General features: G+C 51.5%; 2 protein-coding genes across 10 annotated transcripts in view; one reads left to right on the top strand and one right to left on the bottom strand.

Moving 5' to 3' along the window:
• Positions 1-3,078: 3,078 nt before the first annotated feature.
• TALDO1 (transaldolase 1) overlaps positions 3,079-18,089 on the bottom strand; it is a 97,025-nt gene continuing 82,014 nt past the window's right edge. For all 9 annotated transcript variants that reach the window (XM_050757906.1, XM_050757907.1, XM_050757908.1 and 6 more), the window contains exons 3-9: positions 11,642-11,765; positions 9,212-9,319; positions 7,688-7,819; positions 4,560-4,735; positions 4,136-4,333; positions 3,646-3,791; positions 3,079-3,278 (exon numbers count right to left, since the gene is read on the bottom strand). In XM_050757906.1, coding sequence (XP_050613863.1) covers positions 3,246-3,278; positions 3,646-3,791; positions 4,136-4,333; positions 4,560-4,735; positions 7,688-7,819; positions 9,212-9,319; positions 11,642-11,765 — 917 coding nt within the window. In that variant the 3' untranslated portion in view covers positions 3,079-3,245. The remainder of the gene's footprint in view (positions 3,279-3,645; positions 3,792-4,135; positions 4,334-4,559; positions 4,736-7,687; positions 7,820-9,211; positions 9,320-11,641; positions 11,766-18,089) is intronic.
• DEAF1 (DEAF1 transcription factor) overlaps positions 13,082-18,089 on the top strand; it is a 108,538-nt gene continuing 103,530 nt past the window's right edge. The window contains exon 1 of the mRNA XM_050758017.1: positions 13,082-13,087. The gene's annotated coding sequence lies outside the window, so the exon portion shown is untranslated. The remainder of the gene's footprint in view (positions 13,088-18,089) is intronic.

Genomic DNA, 18,089 nt, shown 5'->3' with positions numbered 1-18,089 from the left:
GGAATGGGGACAAATAGGTTTGAGATTTCATTTTGGGGTGATGGTTTCACAGTTCTAAGATGACTGAATTATAGGGGCAAGTGGGTGAACTTGGTGTTTGCAAACGACACTCACAAACGTAGTCACATCCCCAGAGCCCCGTTCTGCTGGGTCTCCTTGGAGATACTGGTGCTGTTAATCTTTGGGAGCCACAGGACCTTTGATGTCCTCTTAGGACTTAGCCTGTTGATGGGCTCAGAGGCAGAGGCCTGACCTACTGTGGGAAGCCTTGAAGGATAGGAGGGACTCCTCAGCAGTGGAGGTTGGTATGGGGAAGAGCCCTGCACTGGTTTTGATCAGGGCACTGGCAGCCCAACTGCCTCCCTTGCCTGCTGCTCTGCCCCAGGGTTGTCCCCTCTGCACCCTGGATGGGCCAGGCGTGCCCAACCCAGGTTGGAACTGAGGAGAGGCGGCCAGATGCCTGGTGTAAGGTAGGGTAGCTTGTTTTAGGTTCAAGGTGAGAAGCTGCAGCTCCATCCTACGGCCCAGTGCTTTCCCTGCCTTTGGAGGGGTGGGGGCAAGTCCAGAAGCTGCTCCAGACCCTAGTAAATGGGGGCTCAACGGACCCTCTTTGCAGTGCCTGGTATCCCTGGAGCCAGGAAGGACCAACCTGCAATCTGCAAAAAGGCATGGGGCACATGGGTCTAGACCTGGCAGAGGCTTTCAGGGAGGGGAGGAGGAAGGGGCTGCCCTAGAGTCGTGGGGAGGTCCCCTGCTGACCTCTGGGTGGGGCCCAGGGCAGTCCTTGGATCACTGGCAAGGCTGGACTTTCAGGTCCACAACTGGGAGGTTGGACAGGTGTGGGTCCAGGAGCCCCCTTGCCTTGTTCTCCCTGCAGCCTGACCAAGACTCTCTGTGGCAGTCACCCTGTAATGCTTCTGGGAACAGAGGGACCACCCCATAGACCACCAATCTCTGATCCCACCAAGCCCTTCATAGTGCAATCCATTGCATTCAAACTCCAGTTGACGAACTATTTGCAGGGCTGATCTGCTGCACTGGGTTTCAGGTTCGGGTTAGGATCCATAAAGGTGGCCGGGTGCAGTGGCTCATACCTGTAATCCCTGCACTTTAGGAGGCTGCAGCAGGAGGATCACATGAGCCCAGAAATTTGAGACCAGCCTAGGTAGTGTGGTGAGACCCCATCTCTACAAAAAATAGAAAATTAGCCATGCATGGTGGTGCACACCTGTAATCCCAGCTACAGGCAGGAGGATCACTTGAGCCTGGGAGGTGGGCTACAGTGAGCCAAGATTGCACCACTGCACTCCAGCCTGGGTAACAGAGTGAAAGCCCTGTATTGAAAAATGGGGACCGGGCATGGTGGCTCATGCCTGTAATCCCAGCACTTTGGGAGGCTGAGGCAGGCAGATCATGAGGTCAGGAGATCGAGACCACGGTGAAACCCCGTCTCTACTAAAAATACAAAAAATTAGCCGGGCGCGGTGGCGGGTGCCTGTGGTCTCAGCTACTCAGGAGGCTGAGGCAGGAGAATGGCGTGAACCCGGGAGGCGGAGCTTGCAGTGAACCGAGATCGCACCACTGCACTCCAGCCTGGCCGACAGAGTGAGAGACTGTCTCAAAAAAAAAGAAAAATGGGGAGAGGCCGGGCAGAGTGGCTCACGCCTGTAATCCCAGTACTTTGGGAGGCCAGGGTGGGTGGATCACAAGGTCAGGAGTTCAAGACCGGCTTGGCCAAAATGGTGAAACCCAGTCTCTACTAAATATACAAAAATTAGCTAGGCGTGTGGCAGGCACCTGTAATCCCAGCTACTCAGGAGGCTGAGGCAGGAGAATTGCTTGAACCCAGGAGGCGGAGGCTGTGGTTAACTGACATCGCGCCGCTGCACTCCAGCCTGGGTGACAGAGTGAGACTCCGTCTCAAAAAAAAAAAAAAAAGAAAAACGAAAACAGGGAGAAGCAGATGCAGTGGTCCCAGCACTTTGGGACCCCGAAGCAGGGCACATCACTTGAGATCAGGAGTTTGAGACCAGACTGGCCAACATGGCGAAACCCCGTTTCTACTAAAAATAAAAAAATTAGCCAGGTATTGTGGCGGGCACCTGTCATCCCAGCTACCCAGGAGGCTGAGGCAGGAGAATCTCAAACCCAGGAGGCGGAGGTTGCAGTGAGCCCAGATCACACCACTGCACTCCAGCCTGAGTGACAGACCAAGACTCCATCTCAAAAAAAAAAAAAAAAAAAAAAGGCCGAGCGCGGTGGCTCATGCCTGTAATCCCAGCACTTTGGAAGGTCGAGGCAGTTGGATGACTTGAGGTCAAGAGTTCAAGACCAACCTGGCCAACATGGTGAAACCCTGTCTTGACAGGCATGGTGGCAGGTGCCTGTAATCCCAGCTGCTTGTGGGGGCTGAGGTAAGGAGAATCGCTTGAAACTGGGAGGCAGAGGTTGCAGGGAGATTGCACCACTTCCTGGGTGCATTCCAGCCTAGGTGACAGAATGAGATTATCTCAAAAAAAAAATGGGGGTGGCGACTTGAAGGCCAGTGGCTGGTGCATGTGCTGCCCCCACAAGGTGGCACCATGACCCCATGCAGGTACCTGGCATCCCATGCAAGGTCTCGGCCATAACAGGTCAGGAGGGGGGCAGGGGGCATGGGCAGTGCAGCCTTGACAGGGAATAGGAGGCCCAGGCCCTCAAAAGCAGGAGGGAGGGTGTGGCTGGGACTGCTCCTCTGGGAGGCATCCACATGTGCCCACGCTTGGAGGCTTGAGACTGCTTTAGTGTCCATTTGTGGCCCACCTGGGACAGCACCTTGGGAGCCCCTGGCATCAGAAGCCTGCCCTTTGCCTAACTCCAGTGCACCCTACAGGCCTCAGGGCTCAGGAGGGGCCCCCCCCATCAAAGGCCTCCCAGCAACAACCCTGACTTGGGTTCCCAGGTGGTGGCCCAGGCAGTGGGTTGTGTCTGGAGTACCCTGACCCCGACCCCATCTCTGAAGTCCTAACCTGGGTCACAGCCCGTCACAGCAGGGGCAAGTGATGCTTAGGGGATGGAGACAGTGAATGAAACAGCACAGGAAAAGTGACTGCTTTAATGTATTAGGCAAAATTTTACATAAAATCAGAAATCTATGATCTGTCCCTGCTCCAATTTGTAAAAAACGCAAGATTCATGAGAAGCCATGTGCAGTCAGACCCCAGCTGGCCGACGGTGCAGATCTGGAGTCCACCCTCAGGATTGCACTACTTTCCGTTCTCTGCATTGAACATTTGTTCCTAGAAACAAACACAGCATGAGCTGTGTCTCCCAACCCTGCCTTCTGCACCCTGAAGCCCCATGTGGAAGGAGGGAGGCCCTTGTGGGGTCTGCACTCTGTGTGGGCCACAGCCACAGGCTGGCCAACGCCACAGTCACCACACAGGCCAGAGAGGAGCCAGGACCCACCAAGCATCCCGGGAGCAGCCCTGGGTGCCATGCACCCTCCACCCTGGGATGGCCTCAGCAGGCCCCGCTTGCTGGGCAGCTCGTGAATGAGACCTGGGGTCTCATGCAAGTTTTAACTCTGCCCAGCTTGAACCCCGACATCCAGGCCCGGGCTCTCATGGGGCTTGGCACATGTGGCCCCCCACACACAACACTCACTGTCAGCATCCGCTCCAGCTTCACTGCGTCAGCGGCAAACTTGCGGATCCCGTCAGAGAGCTTCTCCACAGCCATCTGGTCCTCGTTGTGCAACCAGCGGAAAGACTTCTCATCCAGGTGGATTTTTTCCAGGTCACTGGCTTGGGCTACGGGACAAGACCCAGCCTTCCATACCTGCCCCATGTCCCTGCCCACCTTGGCCCCTTGGGCTCAGGGCCTGAACCCGCTGCACCCAAGCATCTTCCACCAGGGCCAGGCCTCAGCCCCAGCAAGGCTCATGCTGGAAGTGGGGTTCAGCCCACAGAGCCTTGGCTGACGCCTTTAGTGAGACATGTTAGTAAAGCCAAGCCCTCTACTGAGATCTACTTCACCCTAATGTCTCCTGAGATGTGCTCGCCCCACAGGGGGGAGGGATCACCCACAGGGCAGCGTGGCAGGGTGGTGTTGGCCTTGCCCAAGCAGCAGCCACAGCTGGGCAGTGGGGACTCACCCGCCTTGGCTGAGAGCACAGGCACCAGCTTGGCATTGTCCTGGAGCAGCTCTCCCAGGAGCTTGGGTGAGATGGTGAGGAAATCACAGCCGGCCAGTGCTTTGATCTCGCCCGTGTTGCGGAAGGAGGCGCCCATGACAATGGTTTTGTAGCCAAACTTCTTGTAGTAGTTGTAGATTTTAGTGACACTCTTTACCCCTGGAAAGAAACCAAGCTGTGACCAGGAAGGCTTCAGCAGAGGCACCACCCCACCTGCCCTCCCAGTGCCTGCTGGCTGCACTACCTTGAGCCGCCACCCCTGCCTGCCCGCGCAGACCTGTGCACCTCACTGCTTTTTGATGCGGCAGCTCCATCTCGGGCTCTTCCTGCCTGAGGTGCTGCTGAGGCTGCTCCCCTTACCCCATTACCTCAGAGGGACCCTCACCAGGGTCTTCCAGGGGCTCGTAGGATTTCTTGTCGGTGTTTGCCACATGCCAATCAAGGATGCGCCCAACAAATGGGGAGATGAGGGTCACACCTGCCTCAGCACAGGCCACAGCCTGGGCGAAGGAGAAGAGTAGCGTCATGTTGCAGTGGATGCCGTGCTGCTCCTCGAGCTCCCTGTGGGGCGGGGGCAGGTGAGTGCGGGGCAGGTGCCCACCCAGAGCCAAGGCTGCCAAAGATGCTCACGGGCCTTAAACTGAATCGGCAGGAACAGGCTCATGCCATTGTTAAGAACAAATCTAACATTCAAAGAGGGTTCTAAATGGATAGTGGGTTATGGGTGACCAGAATTTTCTCCAACCCACATTACACAACAGACAAAGGCAAGGGAGGCCCTCTGGGTGCCCGTGCTCTTGCGCCAGGCCAGCACCTCATTCCAGAACTCACCAGGGCTCAGCTCCCAGGCTAGAACCACTGGGTTGTCTCTGACCACATTCCAGTCCTCACCCTGTTCCACCCTAGCCATTCCTGGGGCCACCCCGCAGCAGGCCCATAGCACCCTGGTTTCTGCTGAGAGGAGCCCCTTGGCCACACTAGGCCCCTTGCCCAAGTCCCAGTGCACTTTGGACATCCTGGGGTTGATCCCCAAGGACAGGGCAGTGCCCATACTTTGCCATGTGGCTGGGGCATGGGATGAGACAGCCAAGACTCTGCTCAGGCACCTCCAGACACAAGTTCCCTCCAGAGGCGCCTCTGCCACATGGCCACACGGGGTTGTTCAAGGGGGACAGCAGATGGCACAGCTGAGTTGGGAAACAGCCTGCAGTTCCTCCAGCAGTCACCCAGAGACTCCACTCCTAGGCATATGCCCATGAGAAACAAAAACCTGTCCAGGACAAAACTTGCACATCTGTGTCCACAGCAGCAGATGTGTTCATAGATGTGTTCATAGCAGCAGATGTGTTCAAAGCAGCAGTATACATCACAGCCCGAGAAATGGAAACCGACCACAGCACTATACATCACAGCTCAAGAGGTGGAAACCGACCAGGTGTCCATCAACAGATGAGTAACTGGCCTATCCACAAAATGGAGTATTTTTCAACATATAGAAACAAATGGGCCGGGTGTGGTGGCTCACACCTGTCATCCCAACACTTTGGGAGGCCGAGGTGGTGGATCACCTGAGGTCGGGAGTTCGAGACCAGCCTAACATGGAGAAACCCCATCTCTACTAAAAATACAAAATTAGCTGGGTGTGGTGGCGCCTGCCTGTAATCCCAGCTACTCGGGAGACTGAGGCAGGAGAATCACTTGAACCTAAGAGGTGGAGGTTGCAGTGAGCTGAGATAGCACCACTGCACTCCAGCCTGGACGAGAGCAAAACTCCATCTCAAAAAAAAAACCAAAAAAACCACAAATGAGGCCAGGCACAATGGCTCATGCCTGTAATCCCAGCACTTTGGGAGGCCAAGATGGGTAGAGATCTCTTTTTTTTGTTGTTGTTGAGACGGAGTCTCGCTCTGTCCCCTGGGCTGGAGTGCAGTGGCCGGATCTCAGCTCACTGCAAGCTCCGCCTCCCGGGTTTACGCCATTTTCCTGCCTCAGCCTCCCGTGTAGCTGGGACTACAGGCGCCCGCCACCTCGCCCGGCTAATTTTTTGTATTTTTAGTAGAGACGGGGTTTCACCGTGTTAGCCAGGATGGTCTTGATCTCCTGACCTCGTGATCCGCCCGTCTCGGCCTCCCAAAGTGCTGGGATTACAGGCTTGAGCCACCGCGCCCGGCCTAGAGATCTCTTGAGCCCAGGGATTCGAGACCAGCCTGGGGAACATGGTGAAATTGCCCAGGAGTGGTGTGCGTGTTGTCGTCCCAGCCACTTGGGGGACTGAGATGGAAAGATCACTTGAGCCTGGAGTCAAGGCTGTAGCGAGCTGAGTTCGTGCCACTGCACTCCAGCCGTGGTGAAAAAGTGAGATGCTATCTCAGAGCTGGTCAGTGATGGCACGTGGTAGAACATGTAAACACACAGATGTGGAAACAAAACACTTCTTCCTGATGTGAATTATTTGAGTGTAGCATTGGCTGCTCCTGGGTGAGAACATCATACAGGAGTTTTACTTTGTTTTACACATTTTCTGTCTCTTCCACTCTGAACATACATACGTTTGGTTTGGTTTTTCTGAGACAGGGTCTCACTCTGTCACCCAGGCTGGAGTGCGGTGGTGTGATCACAGCTACTGGAACCTCAACCTCTTGCTCAGGCGATCCTCCCGCCTCAGCCTCCTAAGTAGCTGGAATCACAGGTGTGTGCCATCACGCCTGGCTAATTTTTTTTTTTTTTCAGATGGAGTCTCTCTCTGTCACCCATGCTAGAGTGCAGTGGCGCAAACTCGGCTCACTGCAAGCTCTGCCTCCCGGGTTCACGCCATTCACATGTCTCAGTCTCCCGAGTAGCTGGGACTACAGGTGCTTGCCACCACGCCCGGCTAATTTTTATATTTTCAACAGAGACAGGGTTTCACCGTGTTAGCCAGGATGGTCTCCATCTCCTGACTTCGTGATCTGCCTGCCTTGGCCTCCCAAAGTGCTAGGATTACAGGCGTAAGCCACGCGCCTGGCCTAAAATTTTTTTATATTTTTGTAGAGACAAGGTTTCACTTCGTTGCCCAGGCTGGTCTGGAACTCCTGGGCTCAAGTGATCCTCCCATCTCAGCCTCCCAAATTGCTGGGATTATAGGCACTAGCCATCTTGCCCAGGCAGCATATATTTTATATAACAATAGTTTACTTTTTAAAAATCATGTAAATACAGGCTTGTGTTGATCAGGACAGAGGAATGAAAGAATCTGCAGGTGTTAACTAGTGGCTTTTCTTCTCTGCTGGGTGGGTGGATGGTACTTCCTGGGAAATCCCTCATTTCTGATCACCAGCAAGTGAGGGAGCTGGCTCTGGAGCAGAGCGCAGATCTAGGTTGACATCAGCTGGTCAAGTCCAAGCTGTGGGCTGTGCTCCCCAGTCTGGCATTCCCCAGGGCTGAGAGAGTCAAACTTGCCTGATGCCATGTAGACCTTGCCCCAACAACAGGGGAAAAATCTCTGAAAGCTCCTTCCTTGTGGGGTCCACTTACTTTCCAGCCTGAATTCCTTCCCAGGTTGATGACAGCTTTATAAGAATTCGGTCCTTGCTGATCCCAGCTTCCTTATAGAGCTCGATGAGCCGCCTGGCTCTAGCCACCATCGCATCTTTATCAAAGGAGAGCCTGTAGGAGCAAGAAGAACCCATCCCCTCAGATCATGCAGGCTGCCCAACAAGCAGAGCAAGGTGGAAGCCGGGTGTCAGCCCAAGTCAGTTTTGAGCTGCACCACCGTAAGCACCAACCACTGCCCTCAACCTTCCCCTCACTTGAGGTTTGCAGAATGGCTGTGACAGCAACTCACACCCAGTCTCACAAAGGTCCTCAGTGGGATCCATAGGCTATAATTTGTATTAAAAAACACTAGGCCAGGCGCGGTGGCTCACGTCTATAATCCCAACACTTTGGGAGGCTGAGGGGGGAAGATCATGAGGTCCAGAGATCAAGATCTTCCTGGCCAACATGGTGAAACCCTGTCCCTACCAAAAATACAAAAAAATTAGCCGGGTGTGGTGGCGCGCATCTGTAGTCCCAGCTACTCGGGAGGCTGAGGCAGGAGAATCGCTTGAGCCTGGGAGGCGAAGGTTGCAGTGAGCTGAGATCGCGCCACTGCACTCCAGCCTGGCGACAGAGCGAGACTCTGTCTCAAAAAACAAACAAATAAAACAAATCAAAACAAAAAACACTAGTGGCCGGGCACAGTGGCTCATGCCTGTAATCCCAGCACTTTGGGAGGCCAACATGGGTGGATCATGAGGTCAGGAGTTCAAGACCAGCCTGGCCAAGATGATGAAACCCCGTCTCTACTAAAAATACAAAAAATTATCTGGGCGTGGTGGCGAGTGCCTGTAATCTCAGCTACTTGCCAGGCTGAGGCAGAGAAATGCTTGAACCCAGGAGGCAGAGGTTGCAGTGAGCTGAGATTGCACCACTGTATTCCAGCCTGGGTGACAGTGCGAGACTCCATCTCAAAAATAAATAAATAGGCCGGGCGCGGTGGCTCAAGCCTGTAATCCCAGCACTTTGGGAGGCCGAGACGGGCGGATCACGAGGTCAGGAGATCGAGACCATCCTGGCTAACACGGTGAAACCCCGTCTCTACTAAAAAATACAAAAAACTAGCCGGGCGAGGTGGCGGGCGCCTGTAGTCCCAGCTACTCGGGAGGCTGAGGCAGGAGAATGGTCTAAACCCGGGAGGCGGAGCTTGCAGTGAGCTGAGATCCGGCCACTGCACCCCAGCCTGGGCGACAGAGCAAGACTCTGTCTCAAAAAAAACTAAAATAAATAAATAAATAAATAAATAAATAAATAAAATAAAAATAAAAAACACTAAAGATCAGTTGCTAAACAAGGAGCTCTTGGTCGTCAGTACCAACTGTGGGAAAGCTCAGAATAAACCTCTTGGGCCCCTGGGATGGAGACTATGGGTGCAGCAGCCCCTTGACCTCACGTTGACATCCACGTGTGCAACTGTGGACACCTGACCAGCCTGTCCAGCGCAGGAGCAAGCATCCTTACCTTGCATCTACTTCTGTGGATACTCGGCCTGGAATCTTCTTTAGTATTTCTGCTCCAAACAACACAAAAAGTTTATCAATAGCATTTTTAATCTGGTCCTGTTGTGACCTGAAATTCAAAGGGAAAAAAGCAGGTTAGAAGCTTCTAAGGTTCAAGTGCACAAGAGTCTACAAAATGCATTCTGTTATTTCTTTGCCAAATTTCCTTCCATCTTTTTTTTATCTTAAAACATTTTTTTATTGTAGCCAAATAATACATATAATGTAAAATTTCCCATCTTATCCTTTTTTTTTTTTTTTTTCCCAAGACAGGGTCTCACTCAGTCGCTTAGGCTAGAGTGCAGTACTGTGATTACACCTCACTACAGCCTTGACCTCCTGGGCTCAAGTGATCCGCCCGCCTCAGCCTCCCAAGTAGCTGGGACTACAGGTGCACATCTCCATGCCCGGCTAATTTTTAAATTTTTTTGGAGAGATAGAGTTTTGCCCTGTTGCCTAGACTGTTCTCGAACTCTTAGGCTGAAGGGATCCTCTCATCTTGGCCTACCAAAGCACTGGGGTTACAGGCGTGCACCACTGCCCCCAACCTGCCATTTTTCAGTATATTCAGCACGTTCACAATTCTGTACAACCGTCACCATCTATCTCCAGAGCTCTTTTCATCATCCCAAACTGCATCCCTCTATCTTTTGGCACTTGCAAAATATTATATTTTCCATCTCTTCAGTCACTGGACAGACACTAGGTGAAGTCCATGATGCTGTTCCAAAATCTGAGTGGCCTCGTTAGCCCACTACACACAGGAAGCCCTTCAGCTAGACGCTCGGGGGTCAGAATTCTTGGGCCAGACCGGGTGCGATGGCTCACACCTGTAATCACAGCACGTTGGCAGGCCAAGGTGGGCAGACTGCTCAAACTCAGGAGTTCGAAACCAGCCAGAGCAACATGGCGAAACCCTGCCTCTACAAACAAATACGAAGATTAGCCGGGTGTGGTAGCGTGCACCTGCATGTAGTCCCAGCTACTTGGGAGGATGAGGTGGGAGGATGGCTTGAGCCCAGGACATCAAGGCTGCAGTGAGCTGAGATTATGAGACTGCTCTCCAGCCTAGGTGACAAAGGCAAACGTTATCTCAAAAAAAAAAAATTCTTGGGCCATCTGGACATGGGGGCAGGGCTCATCTGTTGATCACCCAGCTAAGCAAAGGCACCAGTGTCATCCAATAACAAGAGCACCAAGGCCTCGCGGATGCCACAGGGGCGCAACACCACGAGAGGAGGAAAGGGGAGCTAAGAGGAGAGAGGAGAGGGTCAGACTCAGCGTCCAGAGTGGCTTTCACACATGGTCAGGGGAGCCACTCACCAGCCACCTGGACCTATGCAAAACCAGTACCAGAAAGGGACCTGCTCCTGTGTGGTGCCCACATTGCCTGCTCGGCACCATCTTCAAGCTTTGAATTATTACCCTGAAGAGAATCTAAAATGGCATCTAAAATATGCAAAGCCATGGGCATGAAGAGTGCTCTACAGTTGCTTGGTTGGGTAAGGGGGTGGGACCTACTGCAAACTGGTGCCAGAGAACATTCTGGGAGTTATAAAAGCTATTAAAAAATTAAAAAGCCAGGCACGGTGGCTCATGTCTATAATCTGAGCACTGCGGGAAGCCAAGGCAGGCGGATCACTTGAGGTCAGAAGTTCAAGACTGGCCTGGCCAACATGGTGAAACCCTGTCTCCACTAAAATACAAAAATTATAGCTGGGTATGGTGGCTCATGTCTGTAATCCCAACTACTTGGCAGGCTGAGGCAGGAGAATCACTTGAATCCAGAAGGTGGAGGTTGCAGTGAGCCGAGATCATGTCAGTGCACTCCAGCCTGGACAACAAAAGCAAAACTCTGTCTCAAAAAAAAAAAAAAAAAAAAAAAAAAAGCCAGGAGTGGTGGCGCACACCTATAATCCCAGCTAATTGGGAAGCTGAGGCAGGAGAATCACTTGCACCAGGGAGGCAGAAGTTCTAGTGAGCCAAGATCGCTCCACTATACTCCAGCCTGGGTGGACAGAGCGAGACTCTGTCTGAAAAATAAAAAATAAAATAAAATGACAGCCAGAAGATAAGTATTACCAGAGCTGGGGAGACTGACTGCAGAAGGGGAGGAGGGCCTCTGGGGGTCTGCGAGTGCCCTGCATCCGGACTGGGGTGGTGTTCACAGGGTGTGCACACATTGGCAAGACTCCAAGCTGCTCACTTACCACGGGTGCAGGTCACTCCATGCAGGTTACACTTTGATAAACAAAAACAGGCAGAAAGAAAGGGTTTTTTCTTCCCTTGAGTTCATGGTGTTTGAGAGCTAAAATTCAGTTAGGGAGGGAAACAAGGCCAACTAGACTAGCGTGAGGGCCTAGCTGGGACCCTCCCGAGTCCAGGCACTCACCCGCCCAGCTTCCGGCCATAGGTGATCGCCTCCTCCACCAGCTCCTGGTAAGCGGGCATCTGCGCTGCAGCCAGGATCAGGGACGGGTTGGTGGTAGCATCCTGGGGCTTGTACTCGTCGATGGCTAGGGAAATAGTTTTCAAAAGCCAAAGTAAGTGAAGCGCTTGCCTCCAACTGGAAACACGTGAAGGAACCCTATAAGTCCCCAGGATGTTAGGGGAGTCCAGAGCATTTCCCAAAGTGGGGTCCAGCCACACTTCTCTCACATTCCTGGTCACCGAAGGTTCATCAAGATGCAGCTGTTTGCACAATGATGAAACAACAAGCACTAAGTGCCCAGAGATCAACTATGCCCCTGCAAGAGCTGACTTGTAACAGCATGGGAGTGAGAGGTGAGACAACTGGGAGAACGCTGGCCGTAGGAAAATATGCTTCCCGCTGCTGTACCACCACAAGGAGGCGCACGGTCTAGAGTCAGTGACCCACCTGTGAACGCGGATCTTCTGGGCTGGGTCATCATCACCACGCCCAGCTAGAACAGAGTCAAAAAGTCAGGGGAAAAGCACTCAGGGTACATAGCATTGCTCCAAAAATAATTATCTGCAAGCCTAGCTGCTGAAGCGGCCTCTAACCTGAAATCAGTTTATCTAATAGTTGCTGAACCGCACTGCTGCAACTTTAAGGCTAATTTTACCCACTGCCATCACTCACCAATCATTCTTTTTAGGTTTCATAAAAAGACTAAATTGGCCAGGTGTGGTAGTGCATGCCTGTAGTCTCAGCTACTCAAGAGGCTGAGGCAGGAGGATCGCTTGAGCCCAGGAGGTTGAGACTACAGTGAGCCGTGATTATGCCACTACACTCCCACCTGGGCCAGAGAGCAAGACCCCATCTCTTAAGAAAATAAATTCAGGCCGGGTGCAGTGGCTTACACCTGTAATCCCCACATTTTGGGAGGCCAAGGCTGGTGGATTGCCTGAGGTCAGGAGTTCGAGACCAGCCTGGCCAACATGATGAAACCCCGTCTCTACTAAAAATACAAAAATGAGATGGGCATGGTGGCACATGCCTGTAATCCCAGCTACTCAGGAGGCTGAGGCAAGAGAATCGCTTGAACCCAGGAGGTGGAGGTTGCAATGAGCTGAGATCACACCACTGCACTCCAGCCTGGGTGACAGAGACTCTGTTTCATAAATAAACAAATAAACAAATAAATAAATATCGCATTCAGTAGCTTCTGCCGGTAACTTGACAAAACCTGATCTAAGAATCCTTTTAGTTGGAGTGGGCAACTTTGACAACATCTCAAGTTTTTGTTCAAATTGTACTGGTGATCAAAGTTGACATTCTCTGCTTTAATAAACCCGGTCATAAAATGCTACTTAGTGGCTGGGCACAGTGGCTCACACCTGTAATCCCAGAACTTTGGGAGGCTGACGGGGGGGGATCACTTGAGGTGAGGAGTTTGAGACCAGCCTGAGATTGTGCCCCTGCACTCCAGCCTGGGCAATGGAGTAAGACACTGTTGCAAGGACAAAAAAAAAAGTTGTTTTCTTCAGAGTAACCAACTAAACAGTTCAAAAAGTCCAAACTTGTAGCCACTGAGTAGCTTTTTTTCTTTTTGACAGAGTCTCACTCCGTCATTCAGGCTGGAGTGCAGTGGAACGATCTCGTCTCACTGCAACCTCCTCCTCCAGGGTTCAAGTGATTCTCCTACCTCAGCATCCTGAGTAGCTGGCACACACCCTGACACCTGGCTAATTTTTGTATTTGTATTTTTTTATGTTTTATTTTTTTCTGAGATGGAGTCTTGCACCGTTGTCCAAGTTGGAGTGCAGTGGCGCAATCTCAGCTCACTGCAACCTCCGACAGCCAGGTTCAAGCAATTCTCCTGCCTCAGCCCCCTGAGTAGCTGGGATTACAGGCACGAGTCACCATACCAGGCTAATTTTTTTTTTTTTTTTTTTGTATTTTTAGTAGACAGGGTTTTGCCATGTTGGTCAGGCTGGTCTCGAACTTCTGACCTCAGGTGATCCACCCGACTTGGCCTCCCAAATTGCTGGGATTACAGGCGTGAGTCACACTGCGCCCAGCCTCTGAAGAAACAAACTGAACTGTGTTACTCTGCTCTCATATCAGAATAATCAACACAGAGGACTTCTGTGACCAAATGTGTGGGGGTTTCTCCCCATACACCAAACAAGCAATTAATTCTTCAGTGGATACCAGCCGGGTGTCCTCCAATTCAACTCCAACCCTGTCTACCTGGAGACAGCCTCAGATCCCACAGGTTGAGGGCTTAGTCCCATCCAACCATTCTCCACTTCCCACCGGCCACAAGTCTGGGCTCCAGAACTTCTGATCCACTGGCCTCAAGTTGGAGGTGCCAACTTGAATCAACCTTCGTGTTCAGTTAATTTCTGGAGCAGATCACAGAAGTAAGGGAAACACTTAACACGTACTGGCTTATTATACAAAGGACACAGAGGAAGAGATGCATAGGGCAAGGCATGTGAGAAGGGGCACGGCGCCTCCATGCCCACCCTGGGTGCACCACCCTTCAGGAGGCTCCATGTGTTCAGGTATCTGGAAGCTCCTGAACCCTGTCCTCTTGGGCCTTTTATGGAGACTCCACTGGAGAGATATGACTGAAGTATGGGCAGCCCTGTTGAATTATTATCATCTAATGAGCAAGGAAACCCAGCAACACCTCTCTGTTCACATTCTTACTGTCCTCTGTGCAACATTCCTTCCTCCAGGGTATGTGGTGGGACCCCTTCTGAAATGAGGGTCTTAGGACCCACAATTAGAAAAGCAAGTAGAGGCCGGGCGTGGTGGCTCAAGCCTGTAATCCCAGCACTTTGGGAGGCCGAGACGGGCGGATCACTAGGTCAGGAGATCGAGACCATCCTGGCTAACACGGTGAAACCCCGTCTCTACTAAAAAATACAAAAAACTAGCCGGGCGAGGTGGCGGGCGCCTGTAGTCCCAGCTACTCAGGAGGCTGAGACAGGAGAATGGCCCGAACCCGGGAGGCGGAGCTTGCAGTGAGCTGAGATCTGGCCACTGCACTCCAGCCTGGGCGACAGAGCGAGACTCCGTCTCAAAAAAAAAAAAAAAACAAAAAACAAAAAACTAGCTGGGCGTGGTGGCGGGCGCCTGTAGTCCCAGCTACTTGAGAGGCTGAAGCAGAAGAATGGCGTGAACCTGGGAGGTGGAGCTTGCAGTGAGCCGAGATCACACCACTGACTCAAGCCTGGGTGAGAGAGCGAGACTCCACCTCAAAAAAAAAAAAAAAAAAAAGAAAAGCAAGTAGAGAATTTCTTTACGGACAGCTCCAAAACAGAAAGAAAGGCAGGAAAGATTCCTCCCTTGGAGAGAGAAAGGAGCAAGTGAGAGAGGAGAAGGTCAACGACGGAAATTCTGTTTTCCGAGGCCTGCTCCTGAGGCCTAGAGTGCCCCAACATTGTAACAGGACTATAGGAGTTATGAGACAGGAACTGTCCACACACGCATGCATGCATGCACACATAACAATTACCTTCAAATGAGGTTCATGGTTTATTATTATTATTGTTATTTTGAAATGGAGACTCGCTCTGTCACTCAGGCTAGAGTGCAGCAGCACAATCCCGGCTTACTGCAACCTCCATCTTCTGGGTTCAAACAGTTCTCTCACCTCAGCCTCTCAAGTAGCTGGGATTACAGGCACTTGCCACCATACCTGGCTAATTTTTGTATTTTTAGTAGAGATAGGGTTTCACCATGTTGGCCAGGCTGGTCTCGATCTCTTGACCTCAGGTGATCCACCCGCCTCAGCCTCCCAAAGTGCTGGGATTACAGGCATGAGCCACTGAGGCTAGCCCCAACTTTCTCTCGTTCTTTGGACAGATCGAAGACCACCCAGTCTGCTTGAATTGCAATTATTTCTTCCCAAATAAAATGTTAAATTTAGAGATTTGTCACTACATTTTGACTTCAACACAGATACCACATGGTTATCTTCAACAAGGACTGTTAGCTGGGAGTGGTGGCACACACCTGTAGTCCCAGCTACTTGGGAGGCTGAGGTGGGGGAAATCACCTCAGCTCAGGAGGTCAAGGCTTCGGTGAGCCGTGTTGCACCACGTGACTGCACCACTGTACAGCCTGGGTGACAAAGCAAGACCCTGTCTCAAAAAAAAAACAAAACCAAAAAAACCAAAAACAAAAACCCAAGGATTATTTTCTTTATTCTTAAAACTACTGTTTCTTGGCCAGGCGCGGTAGCTCAAGCCTGTAATCCCAGCACTTTGGGAGGCCGAGACGGGCGGATCACGAGGTCAGGAGATCGAGACCATCCTGGCTAACACGGTGAAACCCCGTCTCTACTAAAAAAATACGAAAAACTAGCCGGGCGAGGTGGCAGGCGCCTGTAGTCCCAGCTACTCCAGAGGCTGAGGCAGGAGAATGGCATAAACCTGGGAGGCGGAGCTTGCAGTGAGCTGAGATCCGGCCACTGCACTCCAGCCTGGGTGACAGAGTGAGACTCCGTCTCAAAAAAAAAAAAAAAAAAAAACTGTTTCTTTTAACACATTAGTTCTTTCTCACGTAACCAAGCTAGGAATTCAAAGAAGCCAACGAGGCTTAACCTGGGGTCTTGTTGATCAGGCTGTCCAAATGTAAAGTGGAGGTAAAGAGTTATGGCCACTGACACCCATAGAACGGCCCATCGTTCCAGGAGATTAGCCAGTTCAGTAACTTTATTTGGAAAATAAGTACCTTTTTTTTTTTGAGACAGGGTCTCGCTTTGTCTCCTAAGCTGGAGTGCAGTGGTGCAGTCACAGCTCGCTGCTGCCTCAACCTTCTGGGCTTAAGTGATCCTCCCAACTCAGCCTCCCAAGTAGCTGGGACTACAGGTGTGCGCCAATATGCCTGGCTATTTTTTTTTTTGTAGGGATGGGGTTTTACCATTTTGCCAAGGCTGGAATAAGTACTTTCAAAGGGTCTTTCAATGACAAAACTATAGAGGTAGAGAACAGGTTAGAGGCTGCCAAGGAACAAGGAATGAGGTGTCTCTCAGGAACACGGGGATCTCAGTGCCTATGGGACAGCTATGTCCTGTCACAGCAGTCACAGGAATTTACACACCTTATGAAACTGTCACATAGCCTCCTTTCCCCAGTACAGGGGGAAACCGGGGAGCCCTGAGCCAGGCCTGCAGTCTATAGCAGCATCAGCATCACAGCAGTGCCCACTTCCCGGTGTGGATACCATGCCGTGGTTACATGAGATGTCACCACGAGGGACAGTCGTTGAAGGGTTCATAGGACTGTATGGGCTGATTTTGCAACTTCTGTGCATCTATACCCATTTCAACATGACAAGAAAAAGCCTGTCTTGGCACAGTGTTGACACAGGTCTGCCAGAATGCCCTGAATGAGGCACTGAAAACAGCCCATTTCATCCTGTAAAATCACCCCTTGATAAAGTCAGCTTTTAGCAAATGGCTTTTACAAAATTAAAACAAAACCAAGGTCCACTGGGGCAAAAATGGGTTTCAGGGTCCAGGGTCCCTTAAACCGAATGCAAACTGGGGAGGGTCACACTGTGGGAAGAAAAATGGGGAGGGTCACACTGTGGGAAGAAAAATGGGGAGGGTCACACTGTGGGAAGAAAAATGGGGGGTCACACTGTGGGAAGAAAACTGGGGAGGGTCACACTGTGGGAAGAAAACCGGGGAGGGTCAGATTGTGGGAAGAAAACTGGGGAGGGTCACACTGTGGGAAGAAAACTGGGGAGGGTCACACTGTGGGAAGAAAACCGGGGAGGGTCAGATTGTGGGAAGAAAACTGGGGAGGGTCACACTGTGGGAAGAAAACTGGGGAGGATCACACAGTGGGAAGAAAAATGGGGAGGGTCACATTGTGGGAAGAAAACTGGGGAGGGTCACACTGTGGGAAGAAAACTGAGGAGGGTCACACTGTGGGAAGAGCATTCACAGCTTTGATTCTATTTCCAGTGGCCTGTGCCTCCCTCCCACAAGGAGTGAAGAATCTTCACTTCACAAAATACAGATCACAAACCCAACAGATTATTTTACAACTACATAACATTGATGAACATATACTATCAATGAATGTATTTTTTTGTTAATATTCATTAAAAAAATATGTCAGGACTTGGGTTTAGAAGATTTTTTTTTTTTTTTGAGATGGAGTCTCCCTCTGTCGCCCAGGTTGGAGTGCAGTGGTGCTCACTACAACCTCCGCCTTCTGAGTTCAGCGATTCTCCTGCCTCACCCTCCCAAGTAGCTGGGATTACAGGCATGCAACACCACGCCCAGCTAATTTTTGTATTTTTAGTAGAGACGGGGTTTCACCATGTTGGTCAGGCTGGTCTCGAACTCCTGACCTCGTGATCCACCTGCCTCGGCCTCCCAAAGTACTGGGATTACAGGCGTGAGCCA

The sequence above is a fragment of the Macaca thibetana genome, chromosome 14 (assembly GCF_024542745.1).
Source record: "Macaca thibetana thibetana isolate TM-01 chromosome 14, ASM2454274v1, whole genome shotgun sequence".
Taxonomy (NCBI): domain Eukaryota; kingdom Metazoa; phylum Chordata; class Mammalia; order Primates; family Cercopithecidae; genus Macaca; species Macaca thibetana.
Note: the sequence above shows the minus strand (reverse complement) of the source record. Positions and strands in the feature narration are given on the sequence as shown.